The 19,063-nt window shown below is 31.3% G+C and overlaps 1 protein-coding gene across 3 annotated transcripts; it reads right to left on the bottom strand.

Moving 5' to 3' along the window:
* Positions 1 to 9,191: 9,191 nt before the first annotated feature.
* Positions 9,192 to 13,738, bottom strand: LOC130951653 (uncharacterized). 3 transcript variants are annotated; one of them, XM_057880348.1, is made up of 11 exons: positions 12,956 to 13,738; positions 12,218 to 12,265; positions 12,007 to 12,109; positions 11,837 to 11,900; positions 11,640 to 11,752; positions 11,266 to 11,350; positions 11,003 to 11,138; positions 10,757 to 10,914; positions 10,528 to 10,582; positions 10,303 to 10,443; positions 9,192 to 9,593 (listed from the first exon to the last, which is right to left on the bottom strand). In XM_057880348.1, the coding sequence occupies exons 1-11, from the start codon at positions 13,619 to 13,621 to the stop codon at positions 9,555 to 9,557; spliced, it is 1,608 nt and encodes a 535-aa protein (XP_057736331.1). In that variant the 5' UTR covers positions 13,622 to 13,738; the 3' UTR covers positions 9,192 to 9,554. The 3 variants fall into 3 exon arrangements, with proteins under 3 accessions (XP_057736331.1, XP_057736329.1, XP_057736330.1); XM_057880346.1 differs by having other exon boundaries at positions 9,193 to 9,593; positions 10,528 to 10,648; positions 12,956 to 13,735; XM_057880347.1 differs by having other exon boundaries at positions 9,194 to 9,593; positions 10,528 to 10,648; positions 12,218 to 12,262; positions 12,956 to 13,734.
* Between the last annotated feature and the right edge of the window lie 5,325 nt (positions 13,739 to 19,063).

The following is a 19,063-nucleotide window of genomic DNA, read 5'->3' as shown; positions in this document are numbered from 1 at the left end:
CGCCAAAAACACGTTACAACTTGGCATTCAACTCCAATAGAAGCCTTAGCTCGTGTAAAGTTCAAGCTCAGCCCAAGCACACACCAAGTGGGCCCTGGAAGTGGATTTCTGCATCAATTACTTACTTCTGTAAACCCTAGTAGCTAGTCTAGTATAAATAGGACTTTTTACTATTATATTTTCATCCTGGATTGTATTTTTGATCCTGTGATCACGTTTTGGGGGCTGGCCATTTGGCCATGCCTGAACCTTCATCACTTATGTATTTTCAACGGTGGAGTTTCTACACACCATAGATTAAGGGTGTGGAGCTCTACTGTACCTCAAGTTTTAATGCAATTACTATTATTTTCTATTCAATTCGATTTATTCTTATTCTAAGATACCATTCGTACTTCAACCTGATGGATGTGATGATCCGTGACACTCATCATCATCCATCCTTATGAACGTGTGCCTGACAACCACTTCCGTTCTACAAGCGAAAGCTAGAGTGCGTATCTCTTGGATTCCTGATGCACGACGCATGGTTGCCCCTCGCCTGACAATATAATCGAGCCTTCCATCCCGTGAGATCAGAGTCTTCGTGGTATAAGCTAGAATTGATGGCGACATTCATGAGAATCCGGAAAGTCTAAACCTTGTCTGTGGTATTCCGAGTATGATTCTGGGATTGAATGACTGTGACGAGCTTCAAACTCACGATTGCTGAGCGTGATGACAAACGCAAAAGAATCAATGGATTCTATTCCAGCATGATCGAGAATCGCCAGATGATTAGCTGTGCCGTGACAGAGCATTTGGACCTTTTTCACTGAGAGGATGGGATGTAGCCATTGACAACAGTGATGCCCTACATACAGCTTGCCATAGAAAGGAGTGATAAAAATTGGATGAAAGCAGTAGGAAAGCAGAGATTCGGAAGGAACACAGCACCTCCATACACTTATTTGAAATTCCCACCATTGAATTATATGAGTAACTCTATCTTTATTTTCTGTTTTATTTATTTACTATTCGAAAACTCCATAACATTTATTATCCGCCTAACTGAGATTTACAAGATGACCATAGCTCGCTTCATACCAACAATCTCCGTGGGATCGACCCTTACTCACGTAAGGTATTACTTGGACGACCCAGTACACTTGATGGTTAGTTGTGCGGAGTTGTGACATAGTGTGATTCATGTCTAAGAGCACCAAGTCTTTGGAGCCATTGTTGATGATCACAATTTCGTCCACCAAGTTTTTGGCGCCGTTGCCGGGGATTGTTCGAGTATGGACAACTGAATGCTCATCTTGTTGCTCAGATTAGGTAATTTTATTTTAATTTTAAGCTTTTTGTTTTTATTATTAAAATTTTCGAAAAAAATAATAATAAATATTTTATCCTGTTCTTCAGAATTTTTAAGAATGAATTCTAGAATTTCATGATGATATATTGAAATCCAGCTGGCTGTAAAGCCATGTCTAATCTTTTGGATCGAGGCTTCAACCCATCATCACAAGAGCAAGCTAGCTGTTACTAATCCATCTGCTGCTGTATGCTTGATTTGTCACTTAAAGCTTGGCTGGCCATTGGCCATGTCTAGTGTTTTGGACCGGAGCTTTTACAAAAGCTTGGCTGGCTAGTAAGCCATGTCTAATTCCTGGACTGAAGCTTTAGACTGACATTTGATGAACACTGAAATTCATATTAAAAATTTAGAATTTCTTATTTTATTTTTCCTATATATTTTCAAAAAAATATAAAAATAAAATACAAAAAAATTAGAAAAATCATAAAAATAAAAAATATTTTGTGTTTCTTGTTAGAGTCTTGTGTCAAGTTTTAAGTTTGGTGTCAATTGCATATTCATCATGCATTTTTCAAAAATTGCATTCATGCATTGCATTCATCATGATCTTCAAGTTGTTCTTGATGAACTTTCTTGTTTGATCTTCATATTTTCTTGTTTTGTGTTGTATGGTATTTTTCATGTGCATTTTTGCATTCATAGTGTCTAAACATGAAAGATTTCTAAGTTTGGTGTCTTGCATATTTTCTTTACCTTGAAAATTTTTCAAAAATATGTTCTTGATGTTCATCATGATCTTCAAAGTGTTCTTGATGTTCATCTTGACATTCATAGTGTTCTTGCATGCATCATGTGTTTTGATCCAAAATTTTCATGCATTGAGTATTTTTAGTGTTTTTCTCTCTCATCATAAAAAAATTCACAAAAAAATAAATATCTTATCTTTTTCGAAAATTTCAAAAATCTTTTTCAAAATCTTTTTTTATTTTTACATCATATTTTCGAAAATATCATCAATAATTAATGTTTTGATTCAAAAATTTCAAGTTTGTTACTTTCTTATTAAGAAAGATTCAAACTTTAACTTCTAGAATCATATCTTGTGATTTCTTGTGAGTCAAGTCATTAATTGTGATTTTAAAATTCAAATCTTTTTCAAAACTAATTTCAATCATATCTTTTTAAAACCATATCTTTTAAAATCATATCTTTTCAAAAATATTTTTTCAATCTTATCTTTTCAAAATCATATCTTTTTAAAATCATATCTTTTTAATCATATCTTTTCATATCATATCTTTTTCAAACTTTAATTTCAAAAATCTTTTCTAACTTCTTATCTTTTCAAAATTAATTTTCAAATCTTTTTCAACTAACTAATTGATTTATTTGTTTGTTTTATCTTTTATCTTTTTCAAAACCACCTAACTAATTCTCTCTCTCTAATTTTCGAAAATTACCTTCCTCTTTTTCAAAATTCTTCTAATTAACTAATTATTTCAAATTTTAATTTTAATTTTATTTCATTTTAATTTTCAAAAATTACTATCCCTTTTTCAAAATTTATTTTTCGAATTTCTATCCCTCTCACCTCTTTCTATTTATTTTATTTATTTACTAACACTTCTCTTCATCCTAAAATTCGAACCCCCCCTCTCTCTGAGTTCGAATTTTCCTCTTCTCCTTCCTATTCTTCTTCTTTTCTACTCACATAAAGGAACCTCTATATCTGGACAAAGAGGATCCCTATTATCATTTTCTGTTCCCTTCTTTTTCATATGAGCAGGAGCAAGGACAAGAACATTCTTATTGAAGCAGATCCTGAACCTGAAAGAACTCTGAAGAGGAAGTCAAGAGAAACTAAAATTCAAAAATTCAGAGAAAATTTTACAGAAATTTTCGAAAAAGAAGAGGAGATGGCAGCCGAAAGTAATAACAATGCAAGGAGGATGCTTGGTGATTATACTACACCTAAGGCCAGAGAAACTTTAAAAGAAAAAAAAGAAAAAAAGAAAAAAAAGAAAAGGGAAGACAAAAAGCTTCCACCTCCAAGTCATGGGAGATGGAGAGATTCATCTCAAGGGTCCATAGCTCAGTAGAAGAGCATTTGACCGCACATCAAGAGAACATGAGGAATTCCCTCATCAAGAAATCCCTGAGATACCTCAGGGGATACATTTTCCTCCACATAATTATTAGAAGCACCAAAATCACTAGGGAGGAGCAACAAAGACAAGGAAGAGACATAGAAGAGCTCAAGGACATCAATGGTCCTTCAAGAAGAAGACGCCACTAAGGTGGACTCATTTCTTGTTCTTATTTTTTTCTGCTTTTCGGTTTTTATGTTATATGTTTATCTATGTTTGTGTCTTTATTACATGATCATTAGTATTTAGTAACTATGTCTTAAGGTTATGAATAATTCCATGAATCCTTCACCTCTCTTAAATGAAAAATGTTTTTAATTCAAAAGAACAAGAAGTACATGAATTTCGAATTTATCCTTGAATTTAGTTTAATTATATTGATGTGGTGACAATACTTTTTACTTTCTGAATGAATGCTTGAACAGTGCATATTTTTTATCTTGTTGTTTATGAATGTTAAAATTGTTGGCTCTTGAAAGAATGATGAACAAGAGAAATGTTATTGATGATCTGAAAAATCATAAAATTGATTCTTGAAGCAAGAAAAAGCAGTGAAAAAGCAAAGGCTTGCGGAAAAAAAAAGTGGCAAAAAAAATAGAAAGGAAAAGAAAAGCAAGCAGAAAAAGCCAATAGCCCTTAAAATCAAAAGGCAAGGATAAAAAGGATCCAAGGCTTTGAGCATCAATGGATAGGAGGGCCCAAGGAAATAAAATCCAGGCCTAAGCGGCTAATTCAAGCTGTCCCTAACCATGTGCTTGTGGCATGCAGGTCCAAGTGAAAAGCTTGAGACTGAGTGGTTAAAGTCGTGATCCAAAGCAAAAAAAGTGTGCTTAAGAACTCTGGACACCTCTTACTGGGGACTTTAGCAAAGCTGAGTCACAATCTGAAAAGGTTCACCCAGTCATGTGTCTGTGGCATTTATGTATCTGGTGGTAATACTAGAAAACAAAGTGCTTAGGGCCACGGCCAAGACTCATAAAAGTAGCTGTGTTTAAGAATCAACAAAATTAACTAGGAGAATCAATAACACTATCTGAAATTCTAAGTTCCTATAGATGCCAATCATTCTAAACTTCAAAGGATAAAGTGAGATGCCAAAACTATTCAGAAGCAAAAAGTTACAAGTCCCGCTCATCTAATTAAAACTAACATTCATTGATATTTTGGGATTTATAGTATATTCTCTTCTTTTTATCCTATTTGATTTTCAGTTGCTTGGGGACAAGCAACAATTTAAGTTTGGTGTTGTGATGAGCGGATAATTTATACGCTTTTTGGCATTGTTTTTAGGTAGTTTTTAGTAGGATCTAGCTACTTTTAGGGATGTTTTCTTTAGTTTTTATGCTAAATTTATATTTCTGGACTTTACTATGAGTTTGTGTGTTTTTCTGTGGTTTCAGGTAATTTCTGGCTGAAATTGAGGGACCTGAGCAAAACTCTAATAAACGGCTCACAAAGGACTGCTGATGGTGTTGGATTCTGACCTCCTTGCACTCGAAATGGATTTTCTGGAGCTACAAAACTCCTAATGGCGCGCTCTTAACGGCGTTGGAAAGTAGACATTCAGATCTTTCCATCAATATATAATAGTCCATATTTTATTCGAAATTAGATGACGCAAACTGGCGGTCAACGCCAGTTCTACACTGCATTCTAGAGTCAAACGCCAGAAACACGTCACGAACCAGAGTTGAACGCCAAAAACACGTTACAACTTGGCATTCAACTCCAATAGAAGCCTTAGCTCGTGTAAAGTTCAAGCTCAGCCCAAGCACACACCAAGTGGGCCCTTGAAGTGGATTTCTACATCAATTACTTACTTCTGTAAACCCTAGTAGCTAGTCTAGTATAAATAGGACTTTTTACTATTATATTTTCATCCTGGATTGTATTTTTGATCCTGTGATCACGTTTTGGGGGCTGGCCATTCGACCATGCCTAAACCTTCATCACTTATATATTTTCAACGGTGGAGTTTCTACACACCATAGATTAAGGGTGTGGAGCTCTGTTGTACCTCAAGTTTTAATGCAATTACTATTATTTTCTATTCAATTCGATTTATTCTTATTCTAAGATACCATTCATACTTCAACCTGATGGATGTGATGATCCGTGACACTCATCATCATCCATCCTTATGAACGTGTGCCTGACAACCACTTCTGTTCTACAAGCGAAAGCTAGAGTGCGTATCTCTTGGATTCCTGATGCACGACGCATGGTTGCCCCTCGCCTGACAACCGAGCCTTCCCTCCCGTGAGATCAAAGTCTTCGTGGTATAAGCTAGAATTGATGGCGGCATTCATGAGAATCCGGAAAGTCTAAACCTTGTCTGTGGTATTCCGAGTAGGATTCTGGGATTGAATGACTGTGACGAGCTTCAAACTTGTGATTGCTGGGCGTGATGACAAACGCAAAAGAATCAATGGATTCTATTCCAGCATGATCGAGAACCGACAGATGATTAGCCGTGCCGTGACAGAGCATTTGGACCTTTTTCACTGAGAGGATGGGATGTAGCCATTGACCACGATGATGCCCTACATACAGCTTGCCATAGAAAGGAGTGATAAAAATTGGATGAAAGCAGTAGGAAAGCAGAGATTCGGAAGGAACACAGCACCTCCATACACTTATCTGAAATTCTGACCATTGAATTATATGAGTAACTCTATCTTTATTTTCTGTTTTATTTATTTACTATTCGAAAACTCCATAACATTTATTATCCGCCTAACTGAGATTTACAAGATGACCATAGCTTGCTTCATACCAACAATCTCCGTGGGATCAACCCTTACTCACATAAGGTATTACTTGGACGACCCAGTACACTTGCTGGTTAGTTGTGCGGAGTTGTGACATAGTGTAATTCATGTCTAAGAATACCAAGTCTTTAGAGCCATTGTTGATGATCACAATTTCGTCCACCACATATCGAAAGGAAATTAATAATTTGTCATGTTCCACTGGTTGCCTATAATATCAATCCAAGTGACATTAATTAGCAATGATTATTAGCGATTAGTCAGATAAATTTGAAAATTTTTCATGAGTTAATTAATGCCTATACTTTAAAAATGTTAATCAATGTTATTATACAGTCAGTTTTTTTAGAATAAAACTCAAAATAACCCCTGACAATTACCTCGAAAGACAATGAGACTTTTAACAAAAAAAAACTTTAACTCAGCTTTTGACAATTATTTCGAAAAGACCACGAGACTCCTGTGCAAAAAAAAAATTCAGGTTATTTTTTTTTACACAGGGCTAATTAGTCCCAAAAAAAATATCAGGGACCGGATTGGATGTTTTTTTTTTGGGAGCCTCGTTGTCCTTTCGAGATAATTGTCAGGGGTTGGATGGGGTATTCACTCATTTTTTTATAGAACAGTGACAAATCCAAAAAATTTTGTGAATGAGGCGAAATATATATAATATGATAATAATTTTTATAATTATACTTTGTTATTATAAAATATAATTAGTCTTCAAATTATCTAACCAATAAATTAAAATATTAAAATAATAATTTAAATAATAATATAAATATTAAAATTTCATTTTTTTAGGTTTTATATTTTAAAAAAATTGAATAATTATTTTATTGTCAATACAATCAAAAGTCTCTCTTTTTATATATGTCGTTAAATAATCATTTAAAAATTTATCTCTCATATGATTAAGAAATCGATTCTTTATAATATTCATATTTAAAAAAAATTTCAAATGTTGTCCCAGAAAAACTAAAGTTAACTTAAAAAAAACATTAATGAATAAATAGTATTATTTTGATTTTTAATTTATTATTATTTATTTATTTAATCATTTTTTATTTAATAATCAATATAAAAAAAATCCCAAAGAACTAGATATACATTTAAAAAAGTTTCGAAGAACTAGATATACATTAAATATATATACTCTAAAAAAGGACTTTAAATGTCATATTTTGATATAATTTTTTGTAAGTAATATTAAAAAAATAAGATCTTTTCATTCTTAAAAATTTATAATTTTATGCAAGTGAATTTTTTTAATTGTGAATGACTAAATATTTTTGAAAAAAAAATTAGAGATCAAATTTTGTTCTAAATATTTTTGTGCACCTTCTAAATATTTATTCAAAACGTTGACAAAACAATTTAGATTAAATGGATATGTGATTTGTTAAATACAAAAATTTTTTTGCCACTTTTAATAAATATAATATTTATTAGTTATTTTTATTGCAATTTTCAAGTCATTTAAGGTTATTTGTTTGCGCTTGAATCTTTTGGATATTAAATTAATAGTTATCTCTATTTTGAACACATAATCAAATATATATATACACGGTACAATAGTGATATTAATTCCTTTCAAATTTAAATATATTAACCGATTTTTTTAAATTTTAAATTTATTTATTAGTTTACAATTATAAAATAACAAATCTATAATTATTTCACTCCTTCTTTCTAAAGGTTATTGTAACAACTTCGTTTAAATCTTGAATTACCATTTGTTTCTATATAATTGAAGTTGATGAGTGAAGTTTAATCATAATAGAATCAAATTTAATTATATAATGGGGCAAATAAATTGTTACTATGTGTTTTTGTCGATTTTTAACAAATTGATGGTAGTTCGATTCTAATGGTCTAGGAGCAAAACCTACTTCTCTTTTGCAGGTACCAGTTTTTTCTATAAGTGCATCAAAGGTCCTCGAATTAGATGAGCATTTAAAGGGAACTGAGTTCGAAAAGTGCAAAGAACGGAAAAAGCGCATAATAAAGATTTTGAAAAGTAAAACGGACCGAAATCGAAATGGTTTGCATTGAATTTCAAATAAAGAATTAAAATGCCTCCAACTGGGTCAAAGGGCTTTCGACATGAAAAGTAAAAGTGCTTAAATGTAAATTTGACAACGAAATTAAAGTTGCTCGAAAGATAAATTGAACATGAAAAGTAAAATTTTTGCAGGAATTATAAATGAAAAGTAAAGACAAGTGAAAGGAACCCTACAGAAATTTGACTCAAGACAGATTCAGATAGTAGCTGGGATGTGAGTGTGCGTGAGTAATTTCTGAAGTAAAATTTCAATCTCGATTTTCTAAGACTCACTAATATTTATAATTCTTCCATAACCGACCATTAATTGTACGATGTTGCCTTGTGTGCGGATTTCTGGATAACCGTTCCCGCTCTTTTGTCCATGAGCATTACCAACAAATCTTTAACTTAGAGAAAACCTTCGATTTTCCCATTCAACTTAGAGAAAACCTTCGACTTTCCCATTCGTATAACCGCTCGTTTCTTCATTCGAGTAATTGCTCAATTTGTCAAAATACTGAAATCGAATCTATGTCAAATAATTTTCACTTAACACTTGTACGTGTGTCTTTTCGACCTCTACTTCCCTTCTAACACTTCGCCAACATTTCGAATCAACTTAATCTTTTGATTAAAAATAAATATTTCGACTAACACTATGTATTAGTTAAAAAAAAATTAAACTCCACTGGAACAATTGTCCCACATCCATAAACATGAATCCGTCCCTGCTATAGAATAATATTTGCAAAACTAAGCTATATATGTCAAAGTCGGTATATGTGTCCTGGAATTGAGTCCAAACTTCAACATGTTTGACTTATCATTTTCATAGCTGGTTGGAAAGCTGCTTTGACTAATCACACTTATAATAAAATATAAATGAAGTTAACCACTGTAATTAAATAGATGTAATCATGTAATAAAAGAGGTCAAGTTCTAAACTCAACTATAGGATTATTAAAAGCGTTCACACCGATAGATACTACAAAAGTTAACACAACCTGAATAGACATTATTACAATATTGGTCTTCCAAAGATAGTTTTGGACCAAATTAAAAGACACATACAACAACAAAAGGTGAAGTTAACCACAGTACAACTGATGAGTGAAATAACTAGATTACAAATAACATCTCCAATATTCTACAACAAAGAGTAATACTAACAACACTAATCACTCATAACATAGAATTACTTGTCTTTATTTAGTTTCAGTCTCTTCACCTTGTTTCTTGACAGCTAATTATTAGGGCCCAATTCAAGATGCACACTTTGCTGGAGTCTTCTAACTAGAAGTTGTAAGAAACTCATCATCAACTGAATCCTGAAAGAAGCAAGTTTATAAAATCAATTACGATTTAATTTCTATGCATTAAACTATTAAATGTAAATCTAAAAATTTAACATCAATATTCAATCATTTTTTCTTACAAAAGCAAAAACAACTACTTTTGACACTCACTATTTAAAAAGTCATATAAAAAAATAAAATTAATTAAATAATGGTATAATTAAACATTTTATAATATTGGTACATCAAAATTAAATCGAATCAATTAGGGAAATCGGGTATAGAAACTAATATCAAAAGTTATTTAAAACAAATGAAAGTAAACAAATGAATAGATTACCTTCATCCAACTTTGTGTCATTATTGCCAACAGTATGTTAGGACCACATTAGTATATATGAATTAGTTACCATTAGTGAGAGTAAGGTTAGTAGTTAAGATTAAGCATATGAGTTAGTTAGGATTAATTAGTAGCAAAGAGTGTCTTTGATCATTTGTTGAGACCCACTTGGTTTAACTTGTATACTGTTAGTCTGTTACCGAAGTTGGAAATAATATTAGTGTCTTCTATTTTCTATCCTTTCTTGCTACCAGTCACTTTGTGGATAAATTATTGACAACTAACATTATTGTCAACACCCTGCATTTACAATTCTTGTGATGCTACCTATACAGGTGAAAATCATGAAAATGAATAAATTGATTCACACATGCATTTTGACCTATAAAAAAAATCACTTACAGCAGCATTATGGCCAAATTTTGCAATCAATTGTTCATCATCGGATATCCTCATAACATTATAGACATCATCATAACCCTTAATGTTCCTTGATGACACAGCAACTTTAATCAGAAGCTTTGTATCTGCATCACCATCATCCTGCAAAGAAGTAAGAGAGATTATAAAACACTTCATAACTCATGAATGGATTTCTAAGTCAACAAAATAATTTTGAAGACTCACAAAAAAGTTTTCTTTTATCTCTGTTGCTGTCTTCCCAACAATTTGCATTGTTTCCCTATCCCACAGAACCAATAATGTTATTCTTCCAGTGCCATCAGACACTATCACTTGAAACCTAAACCTAAAAAGGAGGAAGGGGGAAAAAGGAATCTTATAATAGAATTAGGGTATACTCCAAAATTGATAATAAAAAATAAATATGATACCAACATAAGAAATTGAATACAACCATAGAAGAGGATTGGAATCCGCTTGATCACATTTCTTGCAATAAGATGGTTCAGCACCTTCTAGCTTCTGGGGACATCTGGTACATCCCTTGTAAAACCAATCATCTTTTTCAACATCCAAACGCACTATGCTAGCCAGAATCCAATAAGAACCCTCCTGTAATACAAACTATTAGTCATAATGCATTAAAAAGAATTACACATATTACAGCACATTATGAATACAGAATTATAAAATACTATACATTTGCACAATTCAGAAGCTCCTCTATTGACTTCAATCTTTCTAATCCGCCATTAATCTCATCACTCTCGGAATAGCTAGGTTGAGATGAGAGATGACTTATATACTGCGAAGTAATCTGGCAAGTACTCCCCAACCTTTTTATCCAGAAAAAGAGAGGGAAAAAAAAATAAGGACATAGATAATGAAGGTGTTTAAAACACACATCTTGTACATAAACAATGAACTAAAAAATTGACATAAAAGCATAAGCAGTAAAATGACCTATTTTTGGAATCCACAACTTCTTTTATGTAGACGTTCACATGGAGCTTTGATGCATAGTAACTGCTCTGAACATGCACCTTGTCTAAGAAAAACAGAAGTTATAGTAAGATAGTGAAGTTGTAGAATAACAAGGGTGTTCATGCAGTGGAATAAGCACACTATAGCCCCAGGGAGAACCCAGGTTCTACCAATTGAGGGAGCAGGTCTCACTATCCTCGAAACGAGATTAGTCTCTTTGAAAAGAAAAAAAATTAGCCTGGTGCACAAACATGCCACGTTAACATTGGATCTAAAAAAGATTCGTATCCAAAAACAGAACAAAAATTGAAGTTGCATAATAACCACCTGAATAGAATCAAGAAGAACATTACCTAAGAAACTTTTAGCCCTCTCAACAATGAGTGGTCCAGGACCAATTGAATCAAGGTGGGGAAAAATATGATCCACCAGTGTTCCAAACAAAATACAGGTCACCCTATTTTTGCTGAAATTGGTATAGAAACAATTGGCCACGTATAAGTTTTCAAACTAGGAATAAAGTGAAAGGAACAACACATATAAATCTTACTCCAAATCCTCAAAAGTAAAGACAATTTGTCTTCCCTTGTTTCCAACCACCTCAACAATTATATCTGAAAAGATAAACCAAACATGTATAAACCTGTGGAAAGGCATATATTTATGTACATAAAGTTGCAAAATTCAATGCAAATAAAGGAAGGTTCATTAAATTCTTACCAATGAGTTCCTTGTTATCTATATTGCCATTTTGTATGATTTTAGCAACTGGACAAAACTTCTTGACCAATGCCTTTGGGAGAGAAGCATGTATTCTGCTACCCTGTATTTTGGTTTTTTTATAACAAATTAAAGTTAGTAAAATGTCTTATATAGTACTGAAAAGCAGGTGCAAACAAAAAAGATAATGACCATTACAATTGAACCTCACCTTTTTATCATGCAACACCATTTCAATGGTATCCTTAGCGGGGACCTGCTACAAACAAGCAACACATACTGTTAAATATAAACCAAGTTTCTAAGCATTGAAATTGCACAGCAAGTCCTATCTCTAAGGATTAGGAACAAATATCTAGCAATGCTATCATAATGATTACACGTTATGAAACATTCATATCCATGCCAATGAAAACATGCATTGCTAATGTTGGGAAAAATGTCAATCCAAATTAAATTGCCTTCATAAATCAAACCAAATAGCAAATGTTGTTGTGGCAACTGGCAAATATTACACGTGTTTAAAAAAAAATCGAGCTCAGTGATGAATCATAAGCCAGCCCTGATCCATAAATGCAACCCTAAGTAAGAATTGTAAATGGTCTCGACACATGGCACACAACAATGAATTCTCACGATGAACCAATATGAAAGCAGAAATTAAAACGAAATGATTAGGAAGGGACCCTGGAACTCTCTCGCTTCCCATTCAAGAACCAATTTTCAAAACCTCCCCACCCCCACCCCAAAACAATCATATTGAGGATCCAGGAGACAAATTAATATTTTCTTCTGAAAAAGAAATATTTCTCTCTTATTACATAATAATCAGAATTAAACTTTCTATAATTGACAACTCACTCTCTAAAACCCCAACAGACAGTCAAACACATGATCAAATTGAAAAAAAAAGTAATTAAAGGAGAGTATTGAAGTTCTAGATTAGTACCAGTACTTCAGGTAATTGATTGATGGACTTCTCGAATTGAATAAGCCTGTCGCGAGGAGGTTCTGTGCTCCTGATCTCGGTCATTGCGTTCTTAATTGAATAGTTTTGAAGTATGAGAAGTGCCATCGGTAGCGAAACAAGAAGAATCAGGGCAACGAGTAAGAAGAGCGCCGATGCAAGAGTTAACGGTCCGGGCAAAGAGAACGACGCGCGACCCGAAACGCGCCCCCACTGCTGCTCCAACTGACCCTCCAGCTCCATGTTCACGCGATCCTCGTCAGAGGCACTCGGCGGAACAGGTGCCTGAGGAACAACAGCGACGCCGCCTTGTTCGACGGTGTCGAGAAAGATCCTCATCGGGGCGAGCCAACCGGAACCGCGGCAGTGCAGATCGTATTCGCTCATAAGGTTACTGAGGTCCATCTCGTTGTCGACAGTGACCAGGGTGTCGAGGTCGTCGCCGGGGATGAGATACTTAAAGGAGGTTACAGCATCGCCGCCCTTGAGTAAGGAGAGCTTGGCGGTCATATCGTCGAAGTTTATGTTGCCGTCAACGTGGAACATCTTGTGGACGCCGCCAGCATAGGAGGAGCGGTGGTGGTGGCCGTCGCGGGGCTTGATCTCGCCACCGTAGCTCAACATGAACCTCGCCGGAGTAGTGTCCATTTTGTTTTGAGTTGATAGTAAGGATTTTTTGCTTTTGCTTTATGTGGGACTACTTCAAATTAAATAGGAAGAAGAAGCAGCCGTAAAAGTTCCATGCCGTAAACACGAATGTTATTTCATTCATTCAGGGTAACAAATGGAGGTGGTTGTGATTTGTGAACATGCAGGTTAAATAAATGAGAAAAATGATTGTTTTTGGCTAAATCATTCATTTAATTTCCTTAGTTTAATCATTTAAAAATATATTTTTAGTTTATGCATTTAAATATTATTAATTAATTATTAAAAAAAATAATAAATTCTACTAATATTTTTACCATTTTTTAAAGAAAAAGTATGTGGAACCAAAAGGGAATCAGCCAAAAGATAAACAAAACAATATTAAATTAATTAATTTAATTTTTATTTAATTTTTAATGTTTGTTATTAATTGCCGTTTTGAATAAAATTTTTCATTGACTAATATGTTTCAAATTCCCAATAACCACCCCTAGGATCACGGAACCCTTTCAGCAAGCCCGATCCAAAATTCATTTTCCCTTTCGTCAAACACAAATTCAAAAAATACATAAAAGAACATCCATTTAATATGAAAAAGAAACATTCTCATACTTAGTAGAAGAAACATCCATATATATTAACTCGTAGAGATTTTGAATTCATCGAAAGGTATTTGGCTGGATTTTGGCTGGATTTTGGCTGATATGCTTTTGGTTCCCTAGCTTTACTCTTTTTTAAATAAATAATTTAAATAAATCTTCTATTTTTATAAATTATTTTTCTTTTTGGTTTTTAATATGTGGCTAATTTATTTAATTAATTGTCAATGGAACAAAAACTTTTTTTTAAGTTGATAAAATGTTTCATTTAACATTTATTTTGTCTTACTTATACCTCAAAAGTTTTAAAATTAATTTAATGATTTTAGATTGAACTAAAATAATCCTAACATTATTGCTAACTAATTTTAAATTTAATTTTAATATATTGTGGGTATAAAATAATTATATATATATATATATTTAATTATATAATATTATATTAATAAAAATGATTATATTTTATATTGATGATATAAATAATTATAAAAAATATAATTATATAATTATATAAAATTAATATTTTTATATTATTAAAACATTAAAATTAAATTTAATATTTTTTTTGTTAACTTTTTATTCACTATATCACCTGAAAATATTACAGCATATATTAATTGAAAAATTTTTAAAAATATAGAAAAGTTAAGTTTTATCACATTTGTTATACATTTACTAAAGACAATAAAATAATTAATATTACTCTTTAAAATATATATTAGTTAAATTTTAAAATAACAGGGATTTTAGTTTTTCTATACTTAATGTACAAAAATCTAAAAGGTTAATATTTTTATCAAATTTTTTCATTTGTGATATTATTAGATAGTGTTCTTAAAATATTGTTAACATATTTTTTAATTTATAAAAAAAATATTATTAGAAATATATATATATATATAAAATATATGTGTGTGTACTCTTTTTAGTTTTAACATGTGGCTATTTTTTAAATTAATTGTCAATGGAATAAAAACTCATTTAAATTGATAAATATTAATGTTTCATTTAACATTTATTTTATCTTACTCATACTTCAAAGAGTTTCAAGAGTGATTTAATGATAATGAATCCTAACATTATTGCTTAATGATTTTGAATTTAATTTTAATGCATTATGAGTATATTGACTACATAAATAATTATAAAAAATATAATTATATAATTATATAAAATTAATATTTTTATACTATTAGTAGAATAAAATTAAATTTAATATTTTTTTTCTTTTTTCTTAGCTTTTTATTGACTATATCACCAGAAAATAATAATGTAGCATATATTAATTGAAAAAGTTTTTAAAAATATAGAAATGTTAAGTTTTAACATATTTGTTATACATTTATCAAAGACACTAAAATAATTAATATATATGTACTCCTTATCATACATATTAGTTAAATTTTAAAATAAGAGGAGTTTTAGTGTTTCTGTATTCAATGTACAAAAATCTAAAAGGTTAATATTTAATTTGTATTTTTATCACATTTTTTTATTTGTGATATTATTAGATAATGTTCTTAAAATATTGTTAGCATAATAAAAAATATTATTAGAAATATATATATATTTTCAAATTCTAAATTTTTCTGTACCACAATTTAGTACAAAAGAACTTGTTATTACAATAACATAATAACACCATAAGGATGGAGAATAGAAGAAAAAATTATAATATCTACTTGTATCTTTAATAATTTATTTATTTTAATTTTTTTCTTCTTTTAAAAATTAATTTACAAAGATTATATTATTAGAATTTGATACATGAGACATTTAATAAACTTTTTACAAAATTAGAGATAACTTTGATAATTTGTAGTTATTTTACAAATATTTGAAACATAAATAAAACAAAAAAAATTGAAAGAACAATGTTGATAATTATTCTAAATATTTAGAAACAAAAATATTATTTGGTCATTTTTGTTATATATATATTATACAACAATAAAAATTATTTAACCCCAAATATACAACCATGTTTTATTAGAGAACAATAAAAATTATTTAATAATCAATCAATAAAAAGTGTATATCCAAAAATTTAAAAGTTAACCTTCCAAAGTAAAAAAGCTACCATGTTAGTTGATTTTTTTCTCTTAAAATTAAATGTTATATAATTAAGTCAAAAGATATATCATTCAACTTAAAATAGAATAAATTCATTATACATTTGTAAATAAGTGAACTGAGAAAAGAGAATTTGACAATTATTTGCTGAAAGATCACAATACCACAAATATTATTGAGACAACAAAATTATTACAATAGATACAGAAGTATCCAAAAATAGCACATTTAAGAAGCACAAAGTCTCCCATAATAACACATTATCTAAAAGCTAGAAAACAAAAGTAAACAAACTAAAATACAAATGATAACAGTAACATGTCAAAATCAAACTCGTCCATTGTAATCCGTAATCCCCCATTCACGCGATGTTATTTTAATATTTTATATTAGCCAAGTCTCTAGTGGCTATGTTTATGGTAACTAGTGGTGGCTAGAGTTACACTTTTAACTTAAAAGTGTAGCCCTTCACAAAGAAAAGCGTCACCTAATAGAAAAAAGTAAATTAGAAGATTTAAGAGAAGAAATAATTAAGTTATCAAAATTAATAGATCAAAAATTAATGATTTTAACTAATGTTAACTGTAATGACACCGAATTCTTAAAATCAATACAAAATGATTTTCTCAAAATCTTTATTTTACTATATTTTATTGAAGGACTTCAAAAACCTGCAAAAACTTATTTTTCACACGAAATTTCTAAAAATGTTATCATGGATTTCCCACATCTATATCATACTTTTAACCCACAATTAAATTCTATAGTAGATGCTTGAAGAAATTAACATCCATAAAATTTCAAAAAATAAGGAAAAGAGAATCTCAAGGAAGAAAAATTTCAAAACATAATCATAACAGATTTAAAAGTAAAACCACCACTAAAATTATGAATATGAAGAAAAATTAGAAGAAGTTAATGCTTTTTAAACAATTAAAAATGGCTCAAGAAATAATATGGAACAGGAATTTCAAATAGAAGAGGAATTAGTAAATTCTGAAATATAGAAATGAAGAACACATTCTAGATTATTCAAGTGACGAAGACCAGCAATTCCAATACAAGTAAAAAATGAAGCTGGAACATCTAAGGATAATCAATCTCAATTTAAATGGGAAACAGATTTTGATAATTATGCTTTCAAAAAAGGGTTTATAAATAAAGATTCAAAATATACAAAAATACCATCAAAATACGTTCCTAAAATCCAGGAAATGGAAGGAGAAAGAATGCTCGATTTAAACTGCAAAAAGAACGAAAAAGAAATTTTCGAAAACTGGTTAAATTCCTTCTTATTAGAAGCCTTTACTAATCCAAAACTTAGTGAATTATCTGGAAGAGACATTTGGAATTACATAGGGTTTCATACTAAAGGAGTTCGTCTACAACGCATTAGATCAAGAAATCCAGAAATACGAACAAGAACTTGAAAAATGCAAGCATTGTCAGCAAATAAGGACACAGATCCAATCCCTCAAGAAGGCCATCGAAGCAATGAAATCAACACAACAACCAAACCAGAGTTCAGCCAGCTAAGCGTGGTGGAAATCAGGTGAAGAAAAAATTTCAGAAAATAAACAATTGTTGAAATTATCAAAAAATCCACCCAAGATAAAAAATATTATGTATAATGGCCCCATGAAAGGAATATATGATGCCTGGGAAAAAGCACACCATTTACACATCAATCAAGGATAATTCATAAAGGAGGATTTTTAACACTGGAAGAAGTAAAGGAATCTTTCAGGGAATATGAAGCTCTTCATCCAGAGCAAACCCTAAAAAGAGCAGATAAAGCTCCAATTCAAATCCAGAGAACAGGAATAATAAGAAACATTCCTACAAGGGCTGAAATCAAGGAAAAGAAAAGGGTCTGTAGATCAAATCTCAGAAACCCTTAAGATTCCTGAATTGGAGAAGGGATATTATCCTATTGCCAAAGAACAGCTAACAAAGCTGGTTATATTTCCAGATGCTTCCCCATCTGACACCTATCAGTTTTTTCAGTATGGATTAATTGATACAATTTTAATTTTAATGATTTGAAAATTATTAGTTTTCCTGCAGGATTCATTGATGCAGTAAAGAGATTTAAAAATATGATTGACAACGTAAATCCATATATCCCTAGAATTTACGAATAGTCAACCTATTTTTAATGAAGAAGAATGCTTGGTTCCAGCACATCAAGTAATCTTCATGTCCATCTTCCCAGGAAATTTTCAACCAATTGAAGTTCAAGATTTAACAATCTACAGTCATGAAGGAAGACTAGCCAGCACACTAGCAAGGGTCTTCGAAAGAACTCAAAAGATAACAAGGGAATCTCACACAAGAATCAATTATAAAAGCAGAAATACTTTGCTTGTGTCCAGTAAAAGGAATGAAATTGAAGAAAGAGAGATGAGACTCTTAGTGGAATTTGAATCAGCATTCTACAACTTATCTTGACTCTTAGAAAAGCTCCCCGAAGGGATAAAGAGGAATCTCTGCTATTTGATAAAAGACAGAGAAGACCACAAGTGCCAGCTATGTGTCTCGGAGTCATCTGAAGAAAGCAATAATAAACGGAATCAAACACATGATAAAGGAAGACAATGCATCTGAAGGTCACATAATGAAAGAGGAGGACAGCACATCTGAAGCATCTCTCAATATTATTGCATAGTGACGTAAGCGCTTAGGTCATAGAGCACCAACAGTGTAGCTGGTGCAAGATAATAAACAATGACGTAAGCAATGACGACATAAGAAGGGTAAGGATGGGAAT

Source organism: Arachis stenosperma, chromosome 9 (assembly GCF_014773155.1).
Source record: "Arachis stenosperma cultivar V10309 chromosome 9, arast.V10309.gnm1.PFL2, whole genome shotgun sequence".
Taxonomy (NCBI): domain Eukaryota; kingdom Viridiplantae; phylum Streptophyta; class Magnoliopsida; order Fabales; family Fabaceae; genus Arachis; species Arachis stenosperma.
The sequence above is the reverse complement of the archived record's forward strand: the minus strand, read 5'-3'. Positions and strand labels throughout refer to the sequence as shown.